Raw genomic sequence first — 18505 nt, forward strand, 5'->3', positions numbered from 1 at the left:
TTTAATAACACTCTTACTTAATAACTTCACCATAATCCTTCTGTTTATGTCACCCTTTCTTTCTTGAGATGCCGCAATAGGAACAAAAACTCACTCACAGTGCTCAGGTAGAATAAGACGATTTAATCTTTGCTCTGTTCTACAAAACTTTATTACAACATAAAGCTGACGAACAAAACTGCGTCCGCTGGAAATAAAAAATGGTTTCCCTCAGCAGATCTGGGACATCAATAATCACAGGTGAAAAAAAGAATATATGTACAGTACTTATTGAATATTTTGTTAAGATTGAGAGAAAAAGGTTCTAAAGACATTAGCACCATTTTATAAAAAAGGTTCCTGATATAACAACAACCACAAAGAGGACCATCCTTACTGTAATGTACATTTGGAGCTGACAGTAATTTGGAGTTCCACATTTACTGTATTTCAGCTTTCATTCTTCCTACTTTACTTATTTTTTACTTTGCTTATCACTACATTAAACAAAAATACAGTAAAAATATTTTAAAGGACATGAAAAAGTAGGAACGTTTAACAAAGCCTTTCTTAGCACTCAGGCTTCTTTTCAGTTTGTATATTTTGTTACCATTTAAGTTTGTCCTGTTTACAGCGTTCATTGGTAAAAAGCATTTGATTCTTGGCACCTTTTCATGTTACAACAGCAGAGTTTGAGAAACCAGGAAGGGAGGAAGGAGAAGGAGACCAGGAGGAAAAAGCATTGCTGACTTTTAAAACTTGATTTCCCAGTACTGTGGTGTCTCTTTAGTGGCTTCAAACTCTTCAAGGTCTTTAATAGCTGCAGAGTTGCTGCTGCTCTGTGACGTCACTTCAAGATGCTGGGTTGGACCTCCGGCCTCTGAAAGGTAATTCAGAGGTTATGTGCAGGAGTGATTTAAGGGATAAGGCTGTCAAAATTTTTTTATATTGCATGCTTTGTCAACAATGAAAATGTTTACAATGTTTGTGCATGTCTGATTCCTAAGTTTATTCAAAAATACGTTTCAGTGCTTGGTTGTGAAGGCAAAGTAAGCCAGTACAGACGTTTGGTGCCAGTACGGATGTGCTTTTCAAGGTTTATAGACAAAACCTCTATGGCACAGAGGAATAAAACAATAGTAATACTATTGATTAAATACTGAGATATACTGATACTATTTTGTCAGATAAAGTGCAACAGCCTGTGTCACTTCATCTCTGTCCAAGACTTAAATTCATAAAGAAATACAGATTATTTTGTGATTGTTATGGTAATTTTACCTGGGATGCACAGGATGTGGGGCCTCTCCCACCTCCCTCCAGACAAACACCTGATCAGAGGATTTAGCCTCTGCTGGAAACCCTCAGCGCAGTGAAAGCGCACAACTGCGTCAGTCTCATATTTCTGTCGAACTTTTCCAAAGATGGATGCATTTCGGACCTTGGGTGGTGGACCACATGAGGCTGTTGGAAGAATTCAGACTAGTCATTTGGCCTGATGCGAGTATGATGGTGTAACGACACAAAACAACCACATGAGGGAGTTGAACACATTAATGAGCAGCTCTGAATGTCTGTACTATTACTCACAGGTGCCTTTCTTGCATGTGTAAGCGAGGTGATAGTTGCAGGGTACATCACTCCAGCGTCCGTCATCATGCCACACCATCACTACACAGTCTTCACCAGACAGGAAGTAGCTGTCCGGCTGACCTTTGTACCAGTTCTCATACAGCTGTAAGCATGGAGAGAAGAGACTTAAGTCATTTCTTTTTTCCAACTGCATTTAAAGAAATAATAATTCATTACATGGAGAACTCAATCACATTAAACATATGGTTTCCATTATTCCCTTTTTTTAATAATAAGTAGCAAAGCCCTTTCAATAATGTAAGCTCTTAATTTGTGTTTCAGTGAAATGCTCCTTTAAAAAACGTTATTATTAATAAGAAAATGTTTGGAAATTACACCCCTGTGCTGCACTATAAAATATTGTTTTGTCTTTGGATATGTAATGTTATGTCTCCTTGTCTATCTCCTCATTTGTGTCTTGTTTTTTCAAATGGAGCAAAAAAAACGGACTTGATCTTACAACAAAGTATCATCATCATCCTCACCAGTGGGTTACCATCGGACCAGCGGAAATCATCCTCAATCGTCTTATCATTCAAACCGGTCCACTGGTATTCTTTGTAGTTGTCTGGGGAGGACAAAAAAGCATTTTCTTTCAGTCGTCAACATACATTTAATAAACACATGAAAGGTGAAAGCCACATTGTGGAATGTACTGTTGATGTAGCTCTGTTCCTCTGGAGTTATGATGGACACCAGATGAGCTCCCAGCATGCGGCAGTGCAGCTCCGCCACCTGCCAGCTCAGACGCTGGCCGAAGTGACGGTAGCAGAAACCATGAAACTTATCCCAATCCGGTTCACAATGCTCCAGGTCTGCAAACATTAGAGAAGAGAAGACAACATCAGTCATTTAAAAATGTTTTATGAAAGAGCCAGTATCTTCCAAACTTGTTTGACAGACATGACAAGAACCATTTCCAGACAGCTCACCAGTCTGACAGAAGTCTCCTCCATATGTTGGCAAACATAGACATTGAATCTGCCCCCCTCGGTCAGTACAGGTGCCACCGTTGAGACAAGGGTCTTCCACACAGACATCTAGAAAAAACAGACGTTTTTGCGAGAATAACTATAAGGACAAAAATTGGTTTGCTGTATCAAAGCATTTAAGGAATGAGGAATACATGTTGAGGATGCAAAGGAATCGCTCACACATTTACAGATGTATAAATGTGTGGAAATATAGTATAAGGATAGTGGCATTTACAGGCCACTAAAGGGGCACGTTGAGGTACCAGAATCCACCTGCACCTGAGCCTACAGATGGCAGCAGAGGACAAACTTCAGAGAGCCAAATGAGGTCAAACTCCTCAGGTCCTCTTCTGTCTTCTTTGGTGCATATCTGACGTCGGAGACTTTCTTTTTTAGTTTTCTTCCTTTTACAATCATCATTATCAAGAAACCTTTGAAATGCTACTTGTGAATCTGTAGTCTTAAGGATGCCAAATGCTAAATAAAAAAAATGCTTGCATAGGGCCATTGTTCAGAATTAAAGTTGAAGTAAAAAGAGTATAGAAATTGTAGATTATTCAACAGATTTCATAAAGACATAGGGGCAAATCTATCAATAAGTCACATAATGTCATTTCTCATAAAACTTAAATTCAAGTCTTTGTGCTGACCTATGGAAAATGTACTCCTGTTAATGTGACTTTATTTAGTCAAACTCTGCACAAGAGATCTGTTTTTACCCTAGGAAAATTGTCCCTGTAAAAAGGTGGTAATTACACAAAACCTCTAGCAGTTAAAAATCCTGGAGAAAAGGAGGGGTTGGAGTTAATTTTCTAAATTTGTAAAAGGAGGCAAGATAGAGGCATGCGTTATTTCAAACTCAAATTAAACAAGTGAATATGGTTTATTTACTTCCTTTGACACCCTGTAAGCAAGAGCTTTGTTGTGTCTGTCATTATACTGATTATACTGCACACTCACAACATGCCTTTGCATCAGTGTGTGTGTATGTGTGTGTGTGTGTGTGTGTGTGTGTGTGTGTGTGTGTGTGCGTGTGTGCGTGTGTGTGTGTGTGTGTGTGTGTGTGTGTGTGTGTGTGTGTGTGTGTGTGTGTGTAGGAGTTAATAACTGTTTAAGAAAAGTCAAATCATTATCATGTGCATCTTAAAGTTAAACCATCATTACGTTTTGCAGAAAAATAAACAACGGAAGATTTGTATCCATGTTGGCACCTCTTCTGAAGACAGACCTAGGTTTAATTATAAGCCATTTGTGTGATCAGTCTGCATGATTTCTCTGTGTTTGTGTAGTTTTCCTCAAACACATAACAATAAATGATCTGTAGGTAATAAGGTGAATTTATTTATCACATACAGTGATTGGTCGCTTTCCCACTGTCTTAAACAGCTAAGTCTGCAGTCTTTTAATGCCATGAATCAGTATGCAATCATCACTGTGCACCAAAGTAAGGCTAAGAAGAGTCTCTGTAATTGAGATAAAGTTGAACAATATCTAAAGCATCTGCATGCTCTGAATGAATATTTACGTGGATGCTTCTTTAAAATCTGATCTCTCATCACCATGAATACTAACATTCTAGTACAGGAAAAAGATGCAGCACCGACCAACCTCATTATTAGTCTTGAGTTCAAATGTGAGATCATTCAGCAAATCTGGATCCATTTGAAAAACAGCAGCACAACCTTGTGAGAATAATGCAGACTAATTTGACCCTGTTAAATAAAAATGTATCCAGTAATTCCATTTCTAATGATTTTTTCTCATTGGTCCTCTATTTCTGATTAGACAAAACTCTAACTAACTCATATTTCTAGATACCACATCTTAATTTGTAATACAAATGTGCTGTTGCTCAGGGACTGCCAACTATCACCAACAAATAAAGCTGACTTGAAAATGTTAAGCAGTTGACAAGACAGAATTGGCCTTAAAACAAAATGCTGGACACCAATTGAAATAGCTCTGCAAAGATGAATGTAGCTGTATGCAGCGTCATCTAGTTTGTTTATGCATCATTAAAAGTGCTGTTCTGGTGCTGTATGCACTATGCCGAGAAAAGCTTTCCAATAATAAGATGGGCTGGCCTCGTCTTGTTTTCTGAATAGAAAATTAGTCTTGCAACTGCTCACTGTGTTAAAAGGCAATTCGCTGGATGTGTGCAAATTATAGGGATGCCAATTTCTGCCAAAAAAGATAACAATTTGCGCAAAATAAATTATTTAAAATATGATGGATCACAATAATATACTTATATATACATTATAAGAAAATTAGTCAAAACTTTAAATCCTTAAAATGACTTACCTTTATCTTTTTTCATAGCCTAAATGTATGTTTTTTAAGCTTTTCTTGGCAGAAATTGGCTCCCATACAATGCAAAAAAATAAAGAAAACCTTTTCCAGCAAATCAACAAAAACTGAAGGAAAACTTAATAAAGGATCTGATGGTGAGACGGGAAGCAAACTTAGATTAGTTGATTTTATCGTTCTTACACCTAAAGCACAGAACTGTACAAACATTGGAAGATTGTGATGAAATAAAAGAACATTAATTCAGTATGAAACATTAATGAGCTATACAAAATAAACATTAAAAAATATATGGCTAAATGTTACCACTCACAACAAATCAGCAGTGAACAATATTTGTGCTTATAAACATAATAACACTGTGCTTCTGGAACTGCATGTCTAAAATAGCAATGAAGTCTAAAAATGTGACAAAAGCATACCGTTTTAACAATGTAGATTTATGGATTACATATAAAACAGTATAGCTGGTGCAATGGTCAGATCTGTTGCATTTAACATTATTTACATTACAATCCAGATAAAAGTCTCATTATCAAGTTACTTCCAGATTACTGCAAAAGACACTGCAAGTTAGTGAGAAGCTGCTGAAGATAAGCATCTGCACTTTTCAATTGCAGAGATGTACTATTTGCTTATAAAATCCACTGATCAAGAGAGGAATACCAAGGCTACCACCATCACTCTTAGTAAATAATTGTAGAAGAAGCACTCAATCATTCTTTCATAAACAAACCAGTATTTTACATTACTTCACAGAAGTCAATCTTCGGATGAGGAAGAAATTATCATGCACAACAAGAATGGGCTGTTGACCAAAGTCAAATGGGAGCCCTCCCAGAGTGAGTATCTCGGAGGGGAGGTGTGATCACAAGGAGAGAAGGGAGGAGTGTTTAAGGTGAAGCGGGAGGAGTCAGAAGGGTAAGGGCTTTTTGAAACAACAAGTTAAACATACGTGGGAAGTCATTTGCAAAAGGTGGGGAGGTGTTTTACAGAAAATGAAGCAAAGCTAGGTTGAGGAGAGATCGGGGATTTTAGTGCATCAATTCGTTGAGTAGCAAGAGGAGGACGGTTAGGCTGATAAGAGTGGCTTTAACATTACCTGAAGCTTTCCCTGCACCGCCTACAGCTGCCCTCTCATTGGGCAAGTTAAGCAGAGTGGGCGGCTGGGTGAGACTAAATTCAGCATCCACCAGACCTTGTCCCACTGGCGGTATGAAGCTGGTCTCCTTCTGGGGCTCAGCCGTCTTGTGGAAAGCATTTGGTGCTGAGGTGGTCGGGCTCCAGGTGCGTCTGGACCAGTGTGTGGTGGTCCTGATGGTGGTGCTGGTCATCTTTGTAGAAGCAGCTGTGGGTTTTGTACTTGAAGAGGATTCTGGAGCTGTTGTGGAGGTTATAGGGTTTTTTTTTCTGCTGTACTCCAGATCTTTCAGGGACTCTTGGGGTCCTGTTGTGGTGGTTAGCAGAGCCCAGTCAGATGTTTGTGAATCGAGAGTAAAGACGGTAAAGTCTGGGTCAAAAGTTGGGGCAATGTTAGATTCTTCTTCAAGGGTTGGGCCATTGCTAGCTTCTTCTTCAAGGGTTGGGCCATTGCTAGCTTCTTCTTCAAGGGTTGGGCCATTGCTAGCTTCTTCTTCAAGGGTTGAGGCAATGCTAGCTTCTTCTTCAAGGGTTGGGCCATTGCTAACTTCTTCTTCAAGGGTTGGGCCATTGCTAGCTTCTTCTTCAAGGGTTGAGGCAATGCTAGCTTCTTCTTCAAGGGTTGGACCATTGCTAGCTTCTTCTTCAAGGATTGGGCCATAGCTAGCTTGTTCTTCAAGGGTTGGGCCAATGCTAGCTTGTTCTTCAAGGGTTGGGCCATTGCTAGCTTCTTCTTCAAGGATTGGGCCATAGCTAGCTTGTTCTTCAAGGGTTGGGCCAATGCTAGCTTGTTCTTCAAGGGTTGGGCCAATGCTAGCTTGTTCTTCAAGGGTTGGGCCATTGCTAGCTTCTTCTTCAAGGGTTGGGCCAATGCTAGCTTGTTCTTCAAGGGTTGGGCCATTGCTAGCTTCTTCTTCAAGGGTTGGGGCAATGCTAGCTTCTTCTTCAAGGGTTGGACCATTGCTAGCTTGTTCTTCAAGGGTTGGGCCAGTTGGGCCAATGCTAGCTTGTTCTTCAAGGGTTGGGCCATTGCTAGCTTGTTCTTCAAGGGTTGGGCCCTTGCTAGCGTGTTCTTCAAGGGTTGGGCCCTTGCTAGCTCCTCCTTGAAGGGTTGGGCCATTACTAGCTTCTTCTTCGAGGGTTGGGCCAGTTGGGCCAATGCTATCTTGTTCTTCAAGGGTTGGGCCATTGCTAGCTTCTTCTTCAATGGTTAGGCCATTGCTAGCTTCTTCTTCAAGGGTTGGGCCCTTGCTAGCTTCTTCTTCATGGCTTGAAGCAATTCTGGCTTGTTCCACAAAGGTTAAAGTGACGTTAATTTTTTTTTCAAGAACTGGGGAAACATTAGCTTCTTTTTCAAGGTATGGTCCAGCACTACCTTCTTCAAGAGTTGTGGCGAGGTAAGCATCTGTTTGAAGGGCAAGGGTCGGGGCAATCACTTCCTCTTCTGGCGAAAATGAAACTTCATCCTCCTCTTCAAGAGTTGGGAAAACTACTTCTCCTTTAAGGGTTGAGGCAACTTTAACTACCTCCCAAAGAGTTTGGTTAACTTTATTTTCTTCTTCAACGATTTGGCTAACATTTTTTCCAACAGTTGGTGCAACTTTAACTGCTTCTTCCAAGGTTGCAGTAACTGTAGGAAGTTCATCTCCACTTGCCTCTTCATACTCATTGGTTGTAGCATCTGAATACACTCTGTAACCTGATGTTTCATACTGTACAGTGGAGTAATCAGTAGGCATCTGAGAACTGTTTGACCCCTCTGGAGATTCAGTGATTGCTAAACTTATTCCAGAAACAGGGTGGTATTCAGATGTTGTTGGGTGCAGCTGTTTTCCTTCACTTTCCAGAGTCACTGTGTCTTCAATTTCTAAGCTTGTACTTCCCTCTTGTCTAGAAATCGAGGACTCCCACAGCTGTGGTGCTGTGGAGAGGATATCAAAGCCAAGTTTGTCAGAATGACGTGACCCAAATGAGAGGGTTGGTTCTGTGAGTGCAGTCTGAGGCTCGGCTGAAGCACTGCTAGCCGAAGCAGAAGAGGAAGGATGAGTGGTGAAGCTGGAAGTGAAAGACTCTGATGTGGGGATGAAGCTTCCTGCTTCAACGTCCTTGTGTCTCTCTAGAAAAGGGCATAAACACATTTTTAGTGCTGTAAATGCATCTAATAATAGAAGACTTCACCATCTTGGGAAGGACTCTTATTTCCTTAATTGATGAGAGATATGGATACATTCATGTAAATAAGAGGCTACAACCGCTAGCCTAGCTCGGTCAAAATATGCCTTACAGCACCTATTACGCTCACTAATAACACATTATGTCGATTTGTTTTAAAGTCTTCTCATATTACTCAAAAATGCTAATTACTGTTGTTGTTTCCCCTTGAACCCATGCTGTTTTCCCTTGACATCAGGAAAATACTTGAGATCAATTTTGACTACACCACCGCAGCCCAATCAATTCACATCTATGCTTAACATACCTTGAGAAATATCTCCAGACCCATCCAGGTCGTCTGACGAGGAAAGCTCCTTCATGGACATTTTGGTAGTTTGAGCTGGTTGGGTAACAGGTATTCCTTCTTCTTTTGAGGCCTGAGTTGAGACAAAAATTTGCACAGAATCTTCTACCTCCGCCTTGTCCAGCTTCACCTGAACCACAGGGTCAAGTGTGACGGAGATCACCTCCCAGGAACTCTCTCCTCGGGTATGATTCCTTTCTGCCTCGCTGTAGTTGGCTTGCGATCTGTTCAAATCCAAACTGGCGTCTTGTATTTTGTAGGAATCCTCTGGCCTCTCAGATGTGTTGTCTTTGAGAGTTGTGTCTAGAACTGTCTGATTATAAGTGGGAGGTTCATATGATGATTCGGGAAACCCTGTGATGTTTTCAGGCTCAGATTCGTCAAAGGTGAAGTTTAAGTTGTGGTGGGAATCTGTCTCGTTGTGAATATCAAGCAGGAAGGACATGTTTTGCGGGGAACTATAGGTTTCTGTGGTGCTGAATGTGCTATTTATCAGTGCTGTAGGATGCTGTGAGCTCATTTCTGTGGGAGATAAAGTTTCATTCATTGCCTCGAGGAGGTCCAATGTAGGTGTGATGTTGAGAGGAGACTGTGTTGTGTCTGACATAACTGTTTGATGTGTGTCAACAAGGTTTTCCTCTGTGAAAGAGCTGGAGAAAAAGGGGAATGATTCAACCAGAGTTTGGGCTTTGAGCTCCACCTGTTCTGCCCGTTGGTTCAGTTGAAGCTCATGATCCTTTTCCATAAGAATAACCACATCTTGTCCAATGTCCTCAGGCTGAGTGGCCATGTAGCCCGCGGGAGAGTCAGTGCGAGAATTTAAATTATCTGTAAAGTTCAGACAAGTGATTACAAGTTTAATTTAACAAATATAAAACGGGTTATTTGATTTCAACAGTTTTTATCTAATGTGTTTTTAACATGAACATCTAATTCTAATTTATGCACAAGATCTTTTCAGGCACAAAATACTCACCTCTGAAACAGTATACATCATGGAGGCTGGATGGCTCGGGGAAGCCAGTTTGGTTGCTGAAGCGATAGACAGTTTTGACGCCTGGCTGAGGCCCTCCGCAGCGCTCTCTGGGGGTTATGATGGGATAGCGCACACTGCCATCAGCCAGCCAGCCAGGGCTGCAGCGGTCCAGACCTTCAGTCCAGGCCAAGTACAGCTGCGCTGTTGAAGCCAGCTCCGCTCCCGCCGCTCTGCAGTACGACTGCGCCTCATCAAATGACAACTGCTGAGGGATGGGGTCATGAAAAACCTCCCCTGCAAACACAAAATATGTATCCTTATCAGCTCATTTTATTGTATGACAAATACGTAATTCATTTATTTTCTCATGATTATATGTAGATATGTTGAAACTGGCTCATTGGATTGACTGAATAGCTCATTCTAAGCATGATACAACTTTGTTTTAATAACCGATGGCAGATATATTGTTTCTTTTTTCAAATATTGATCTCAATATTATTTTATTATTCATATTAAATATATTATAATTGGCCTAAAAATATGCAGTACAGCTCGGGCTTTAGAAAAAGGTAGTTTTATTCATACCATCAGATTCCTCCAAATAACAATAAACATCAAAAAGATGATCTGGATTCATTGTCCCATAGTTTCTCACGCCTGGTTGGCCATCCATGTCTCCATAGCAACCTTCACGGGGCACTTGGATTGGGTACCTGCAGGAATAGATGTGCAACCATTTAAGCATGAATACTTTACTGAGAGTACTAGGCACCAAACGATGGTTAAAAAATGTAATGTACAAAAACGCAGAACGAGAGGTAAAGGTACCTGACAGACTGGTCTGCCAGCCAGCCTGCATCACACTGCTCGTAGCCGTCATAATAAGCAGCCAGCAGCTGGTCAGGAGTTGTGATTTGAGCTCCAATGGCCTCACAAGCCCTCTGGGCCTGATTGAAGGAAAACGCATAGCGGCCCAAAGCATCTCTGTAGTGGAATACCACACCTGAAAACCACAAAAAGGCAGATAAACACACATATAAGCATATATTTACTCCATCTTTTGAAGGGATCATTGCATGGGTGGAATGTGGTCTGAAAAGCATAAGTGCAAGTCCTCTCAAAAAATAAAATGAAAATGGGACTTGCATTTTTTGTTTTTTTATCATATCCTATCCACGATCCCTCATTTACAACATAAAGAAACACAGTACACATAAAAGAATCTAAAAAGCATCACCAATGTGTATTCAAATTCCATTCTACATTTTTTATAAGTGTTTAACCAATGAAAGTTTATTTTACATTTATTTAATAATATCGCCATAACTTCAGTGATAAACCACATCTTGCATTTTGTTACCTTTGACCTTGAGTTGTACAATGTCACTGGCGTCCTCCAGGCCCTGCTGCACCTCACAGCGATAAAAACCAGAGTCACTGGAGCGTAAATCTCCCAACCACAGCGACAGATCTTCGGGGGAGGAGGTGTAGTTCAGCCAGGCAGCGCGATCTCGGAACGCCTCGTTGACCTTCACCCTTTGACCCCGCGCCACCAATATCTGTGTCTCCACCCCGCTGGAGACCACAGTCCACTTAACCCGCGGTGCAGCAGGGGAAGACGAGGACAGGGACACCAGGCAGGGGATGGAGATGGAGCTGCCCAGTGGGGCGGAAATGGGACCTGAGTCCGGGATGTTCACCTGGAGCTGCTGGACATTATCTGCAGGAGGAAAAAAAAGTATATAGAGCGTAAAAAACCTAGAGCTTTCTTTGTAGCCGGTGACCTAAGATTTTCATTGGCATAACTACACTGTAGCTATGACTAAATAAAGAACCTTGAACCTTGAACCTTGTATTCTTAAAGTCGTATGTGAATGTATACTGAAAGCAAGAGATAATGGAAGAAAATACAGACGTACCATCGGCAGATGGAGTCTGTGTGGGGAAGGCCACCGTGATGCTGCAGACTGCAATGAGAAGTGGGAGTATTTGGACATGTCTATTGAGAAAAAGAGGAAAAGACAAGATGATATTATTGTTAATATTAGATAACATTTCACACACATAAAGATGAATAAAGCATTGTCTTTGCCTGTCGTAAATTGAGACACAAAAATCACAGATTATTTGTCCCTACCAGTTTCCAATTTCACACATGTTTAACCTTTAATAGCCTGAGCGATTATTGATACTGGAAGTCATGTATTGTGTTGGTTCAGTTCCACTGATCTCACCAAACCTGCACACCTTTGTGCTGCAGATTCAAGGTTACAGTGTAATGCGATGTTTGTAAGCCATTTATTTGATGTAGAAAATCATGATGACCGATGTACAACACTAGCATATAATCACTAAAAAGCGCATTTTAAAGCTTAACTATGAAGTATAGAAGAGTAACTTCTCTGGTTTTTAAAGGGAAGCCAGGTGACCACAAGCCCATTCATCACCTCAGGGAGCTAATGACACGGCGCCTCAGTCCAGCGGCATCCTGCCAGCTCTCTGTCACCAGCCTGGCCCTGTTATTAACCCAGCAGGCATGCCAGGATGCTCTCAGTGACCTCACAAACCCTCCTTAGGCAGACACGCTGAAGCTGCGAATCTTCTTAAAAAGCAGCGCTCCAAAGTACTTAAAATCTTTGTTAATTGACTCGTAGGTAGAAAACTATTGACATCAAAATCAATTCTTAAGCAAAAATGACTGAATTTCACAAGTTCCAGCTTTGCCTTTGGAATAATTAAAGGACAAAAAAAGCTATACGAGATGTTGACTTGGGCTTTAGGAAGTTGCGAGGGGATGGTTTTTACTATTAAGACATTTATAATTGAGCCACGAAAAAAATAAGCATTTTAAATGATAATAAAAAATGTTGATCAATAAGCAGTGGTGATATTAATATAATTTCCCTATGTAAAAAGAGGTCTACAAAACTTGGAGAAACTTTCGCAGGTAAGTGTAAAAATAAATTCATTTTTTACTTTCACAAAATAAGTTATTCATCATAAAGTATCATAAAAGTACACTCTTTCATGTCGAAATGAAGTTTTAACAGGCATACGATGAAGGTTGTCTCACTCATATACCATATCATCTTCTAAAAAGAAAAACATATGGCATACATGGTGTTAAAGCAACTAATAACAAAATAAAAAACTATTAATAATACCAAACGCAGAGGCGAACTAACAATTTAACAAGCAATTGATACACTTTTCTGCATCTGTATATCAAGCCCATCAGCACAAACACAACTCTCCAACTTGTGTCGGATTAAATGTCCTTCTTTGATGGCAGAATAGTTGTTGTCTGTTTCCTCAGCCAGCTGGGTGGACTCCACTGAGTTGGTATCACTATTAGTATTCTTGACGAGAAAATGGCTCACAAAAAGCGAGCAGTGGGCCAGGAGGACAGCTGCACACTGTGCTTTCACTTCAGGCCGACTCCCTTACAAAAGGCCCTCGGAGGAAAATTAAAGGACGGGGCACTGGCACACTTGCTTGCTTTTTCTCTTGGCTCTTTTCAAAGAAAGGAAATTGAAAACCACTGAGAGCCGTTCTGGAGCAAGCTTTGTACAACACGACACGTTAAGACACTGCACAATGTTTCTGATGAGAGAGAAGGCTTGTGTATGAATTTGTGCATTCAGATTGATGACAGAGGAGAAAATCCTGGTTGCTTCGGATCATTTTGTGACTTTTTCTCACAAAGTCTTCCGCCTCGCAGTCAACAGCCACTCTGCAGCTCGGCTCTTTTTAATGAGAGTTACAATGAAGACAAGTACAGCTAAAATCCATGCCACCCACTGCAAATACAGGTCTAGAAACTGCAGCCAATGCATTATTCACAAGCAGAGCTAATCCAGTCTCCCCCTCCTGCAGAAACATACAAGTAAGCAAAGAAGACTGACATCAGTTAAAACCACATTTAGCCCACAGCATATCTTTAAGGATGTCATCTTTAAATGTGAATGTAATTAATAATAGTGAACATGAATCCAGATGCAGAGCTTTCTGTCAGTGCTGCACTGACAACTAAAGCTTGCTCACTACATCTTGTGGGTGGTCTCTGCAGTACTCTGCATCAAGGTCACCTCCGGCAAACTCTGTCTCCACCAACATGCAGGAAAATTATCTCAGTTTAAGCCAGGTCAAATGCTTTGGCAGTCATGAGTCTGATCAAATACAGGGATTTCCTTAAATACAGGGTAATTGGGTTTTAAAAGAAGAAATCCACTCTAGTACCGGGTTCTGTCTACCACATGAGTGAGGCTTTATTCCTCCAATTTTTTTTCAGATTTATTGACTCAAGACTATGATTACATACAGAGTTCATACCAAATATACAAACTAAATGAAGTGCAATATAGATAACTTAAACAAGGAATAACTGTCTTTGAATCCTTAAATCCAAACTCTAGCAACAAAGTTACGTTTCGATAGAACTGGATGGATTTTTCCCTTTTGCTGATGAGTGTACTCTTGCGTTTTAAATATGACGTACAAAGGTTTTCAGAAATGGCTTAACAAATATAACTTTTGCCACCCTTCCTGTTAAGACTTTACTTCCAAGATCAGTGTCTTTCAGTCTGAATATTGGACGTCAGACCAAAGCAGATGCAAATTTGCAATAGCTGCTGCTACGTATGTACGCATTCACTGGGTCAAGCATTCACACACACAAACTGACAAAGCTCATGCTTATGGTCGCAGCTAATAAATAGTTGTCTTTGATTTGAATTGTAATAGTAACTGGCATATTAGAGTTGATTAATGTTTATTCTTGTCCATTTATGTCTATGCGGGTGGATATTATATCTCCAGTCAACAAACTGATGTTAAAAATGCACCTTGGACAGATTATAAGTGTATAAAGAAGACACAATAAAAGGGTCTCAATCCTAGCTGGCCTCCAAAAAACAGCTCCGGGAAACTCATCTATGTTGAGTGCATTACTTAGCAACAGAAAAGTGAAGAGAATTCGACCTAGCTTGGAGTGTTTGTAAGGACAAAATGTTTGCCACATATGTTGCACAGCCATCTCCACAGCCCTTAACATTGTAAACTCCAGAGTAAGCTATCCCTGTCTGATCTTCAGTCCTATTCTCTCATCATCACTCCTCCAACATTACCCCATCAAAGATGACACCTCCACACATCCGATGGATTAATCCCACCTTCCTAACCGTGCAGACATCTGACTGTCCACAAACAAGACGACCAATGGGGAAAATTCAACCGCCCACCCACCCACCACATGATTCACCAGAAGGATCAAACGAATCTCAGACCTGACTCAGCAAATCTGTGGACTGACCACAGTCTGTGTGTGGCAAGCACATTCATGTACCATGCAAAGACACACCACCATATTGACTAGCCTGATAATGAGGCTGAATCGTTTCATTTTTGGGGAAAATTGAATCACTGGAAAGAACGGAAGATGTTGGCATCGATTCAGAAGCTAGAAATGATTCCTTATAACTCAGTTTTCGACTACAGGAATTGTTACCAACTTTATCCACAATATGGAGTAGGTTTCCTTGCCCCTAGAGCTGCAATGATTAGTTGACTGATACATTAGTTGATTGATAGTAAATAATCTGCAACTATTGAGATAACCTATTAATCTTTTAGGTAATTTTTCATGCAAAAAGTGGGGATTTTGGAAAGTCAAAAAAATAAACGCTAAGACCTTTTGCGAAACTAGGATGGGTAGTTTCCCAACCCTTTTGTGTCATTTTATAAATCAAAGGTTAAGTCATTGGTGGATTCAATATAATCATTAGTTAAAGCACTATTGTGCAACTTGTGTCACATCATCGCAGACAATTTACTGATTTTTATAGCATTCATAACAATTGTGTGAAATCTTCTCTTAAATCAGTGTTCCAATAAGGGCTGAGGTTATGACATCATTGACACTTTACTTATGTCTTAACAGCCAATGTTTAGCCTCAACATTGAACCATCTAAATAAGGTTTTATTTGGTTTTTAAAAACATTGTGTCAACACTTTGATCAAAAAATAGCAAGGAAGGAATATCATTGCTTTGACTTTATTTTGCTTCACAGGCTTATTTTAGAACAGAGTGCCACTGGACCCTGAAGTCACTCTTTTACCATATCTGTACCTTTCCATTAAGGAAGTATCCCTGAACCCTGAGGTGGAGACATTGAACGGAAGAGGCATAATGTGCACCTAAGACAACAATATTGTTGGTTGTATCTCTTCTTCAGGGCATAAGAATACAATTTCAGAGCTAAAACTCAGCAGTATCAGTGCTTTACTCTTAGAAAAAGTAGCATTTTAAAATTCCTTTGCAGTGGTGTTGCCTTATGCAAGGGACCAGTCAGTAAAGTACAATGCTCACCTGTGTAAAAATCACTATATTGTTTTCAAATGTACTTGATTGAATGAACAATCATGACGATGAGGAGGTGGAAGAGGTAAAAGATAATGCTAAAACAAGGTGAAAACAAACAAAAGGAAACACGAGGCGAATTGGCAGAAAGTTAGGCTTAACTAAGTGCGTCAGTTTCTCAAAAGGAAATTTTCGGGGGATAAAATTAACTACTAACCATAATTTCAGGACCACCTCTGAGGACAGCAACTCTAAAGCAATAAACTGGTAAAGGGGCTAATTTCGCTCAGTTTCCCCATCATTACGCATACATTTAAGTTAGTTACACCGCATCAACTGCTTGTCATTAACACGAAATATCTATAAAAAAAAAAAGACATACCGGTTTCTTCTTAGCAGCATTTCAGCTGATACAGGATGGATTCTCTGCTGTTAAAAGTAATTTCCGTCAGCTCCACTCAGCGTGCTGCACTGCGACTGTCCTGCTGGGGGGAGGCTCTGTGCGCAGGTATGACTGGGTCGGACTGATGTCCGAACCACTCCGATGCTCGGTGAGAAAAGGAGGGAGTTGAGTGAAAGTCAAGCCAGATATGAAATCCTGCGCTGCCCACTTTTCACCCAACATTGGGGTTAGAAAGAAATTGACTGATTCGACTTCGTCTCTTAACAACAGTAGTAAGGTGAAAACCTTAGCTACAACCACATTTTCATCCAAACAAGCAAATACATGCCGTTCTCCGAGTCAGACAACTTACATTGATCTTTCAGCAGCCGGAGGGGAGATGAGTTCCAGGGACCGTCCACAAAGTGCAATGCCAAAAAAATAGGCATACTGCAAACATTTTCAATAATTTCCCTGTGAAGTGCAAACAAAATCCCTTCAAACATTGATGGTCAACTATTGGTTATAATACAACATTTAATAAAAAATAGTCATTTTTTGCATAACTTTGGTGATTTCTTCATGTGGAAAAATATTCAATAACTCCACTATTTTTCATTCAAGTGCTACTAAAGTCACTTTAATCACACAATAGTCTACTACTGGTTAAACTTCCCCAACAGGGAGAGCTGGCCAGAGGTCCAAAGGGCTTCACACCAGTGAGGGGGCTCCCAAGTCAAGCTGCTTTTACTCGCTTTGGTGAATTTTTTGGTTACGTATTTTCAATAACTTCCCTTTTTTAAGGTTTGTATCTAACCAAAACATAAATATACAGTCTTGGGGTAAATGGGGGTCGACCAATCAGATTATCTGTGGTTCAAAGTGCAGGATACATACAGTAGCCCCAAATTGGTTCTACAATATTGAAGTGAATTTAAATCGCGGGTAGTTTTTGGTAGCAATGCACTGTATAACAGAAAGTCGGTAAAGCATTTCCACAAGAAATATTAACCAACAGTATACAAAAGGATGTTTTCCTTACTTGTTGGTGTAGTTTTCCCTTCAGAAGACCATTTGTGACCCGCTCTATCGAAATCAGTCGGAAGTCGCAACGGCTCATTTCAAAATAAACGTGGATTTTTGGGGTTCGGGTGTTTTGATTTTAAATATAAAAAGTCTTGGCTTTCAGAATATTAAACTTGTTTCGGCAAATTCAGATGATAAATAAAACTTTGAAGCTTGTAACAGCATAATTACAAGCGGAGAACGGAATAACTTAACGTCACAGCAGGCATAACAACAGCCGGTGTTTCTCGTGAGGGTTTTCCCCGGGAAACAAACACAATGCACACAAACGCAAAATTACGCAAACACACACACACACGTACACACAAACACACTCACGAGCTTCCCCCAGACCAGTAATACAAACGAAAATATCTTCCCTCCGTATACCACTTTGATAATTTGCTCCGCTAATAATCAATCAGATCGATGGATTCCAGAGAAGAGGAAACTTTGAAGGCCTTTTTCTCAAAATGATGACTCGGTGATAGTCATTATGTGACATATTTTGCTTAATATTTGGAGAACAAAAACAATCCTGATATAATTAGAAAGCTAGGAATCTCCTCTTTCCAGCAGTGTATACAACTCAAAATGTGTCTTCGGGTCAATGCGACTGATTTCGATAGAGCAAGTCACATTTATGTGCAAAGTGATTTTGGTAGCGCTACACTGCATAATAATGAAGTTATGGATATTTGACAACATTTAGCAAAAGGAAATCTTTCCTAACTGTTGCTGTAGTATAACCAACAGGAGACCATTGACATGTGATGTGATTTTGGTAGCACTCTACTACATGACAGGGAGGTTATTTAATATTTTTGCAGTAGCCTATGTTTTTGGCATTGCAATTGGTTGACAATCCCTAAGAACTCTTCTTTTCTCCGGCTACATATAACAACGATTTGATTATGAATGACTGATCTATCTGTCAAAGGGGATTGGGAGAGTTGACATCTAAAATAACCAATGTTATAGGCTAGGAAATGAAGAGAGATGACCCCCATGTGGAGCTTTGTTTTTCCTACAGGGAAATGCATTGAGCGTCATTGTCAGCGCAGCAGCAATACACAGCTGATGCTGATGCTGCTGCAGGTGATATTGCAGCACAGTCACCTACTGTAAGAAGAGGGTAAGGGAGCTGACAGAATCACTTCCTCTACA

General features: G+C 40.3%; 1 protein-coding gene across 1 annotated transcript; it reads right to left on the bottom strand.

Annotated features, from left to right (window-relative positions):
• Positions 1-103: 103 nt before the first annotated feature.
• Positions 104-16644, bottom strand: LOC307022978 (brevican core protein-like). Its single transcript, XM_079655929.1, has 14 exons — positions 16274-16644; positions 11452-11531; positions 10893-11252; positions 10361-10535; positions 10118-10245; positions 9530-9823; positions 8515-9381; positions 5998-8151; positions 2544-2651; positions 2268-2426; positions 2097-2179; positions 1570-1714; positions 1261-1443; positions 104-859 (listed from the first exon to the last, which is right to left on the bottom strand). Exons 1-14 carry the CDS (start codon positions 16291-16293, stop codon positions 732-734), a joined length of 4884 nt encoding a protein of 1627 aa, XP_079512055.1. The 5' UTR covers positions 16294-16644; the 3' UTR covers positions 104-731.
• Between the last annotated feature and the right edge of the window lie 1861 nt (positions 16645-18505).

The sequence above is a fragment of the Notothenia rossii genome (genome assembly GCF_949606895.1).
Source record: "Notothenia rossii genome assembly, chromosome: 10".
NCBI classification, from domain to species: Eukaryota; Metazoa; Chordata; class Actinopteri; order Perciformes; family Nototheniidae; genus Notothenia; species Notothenia rossii.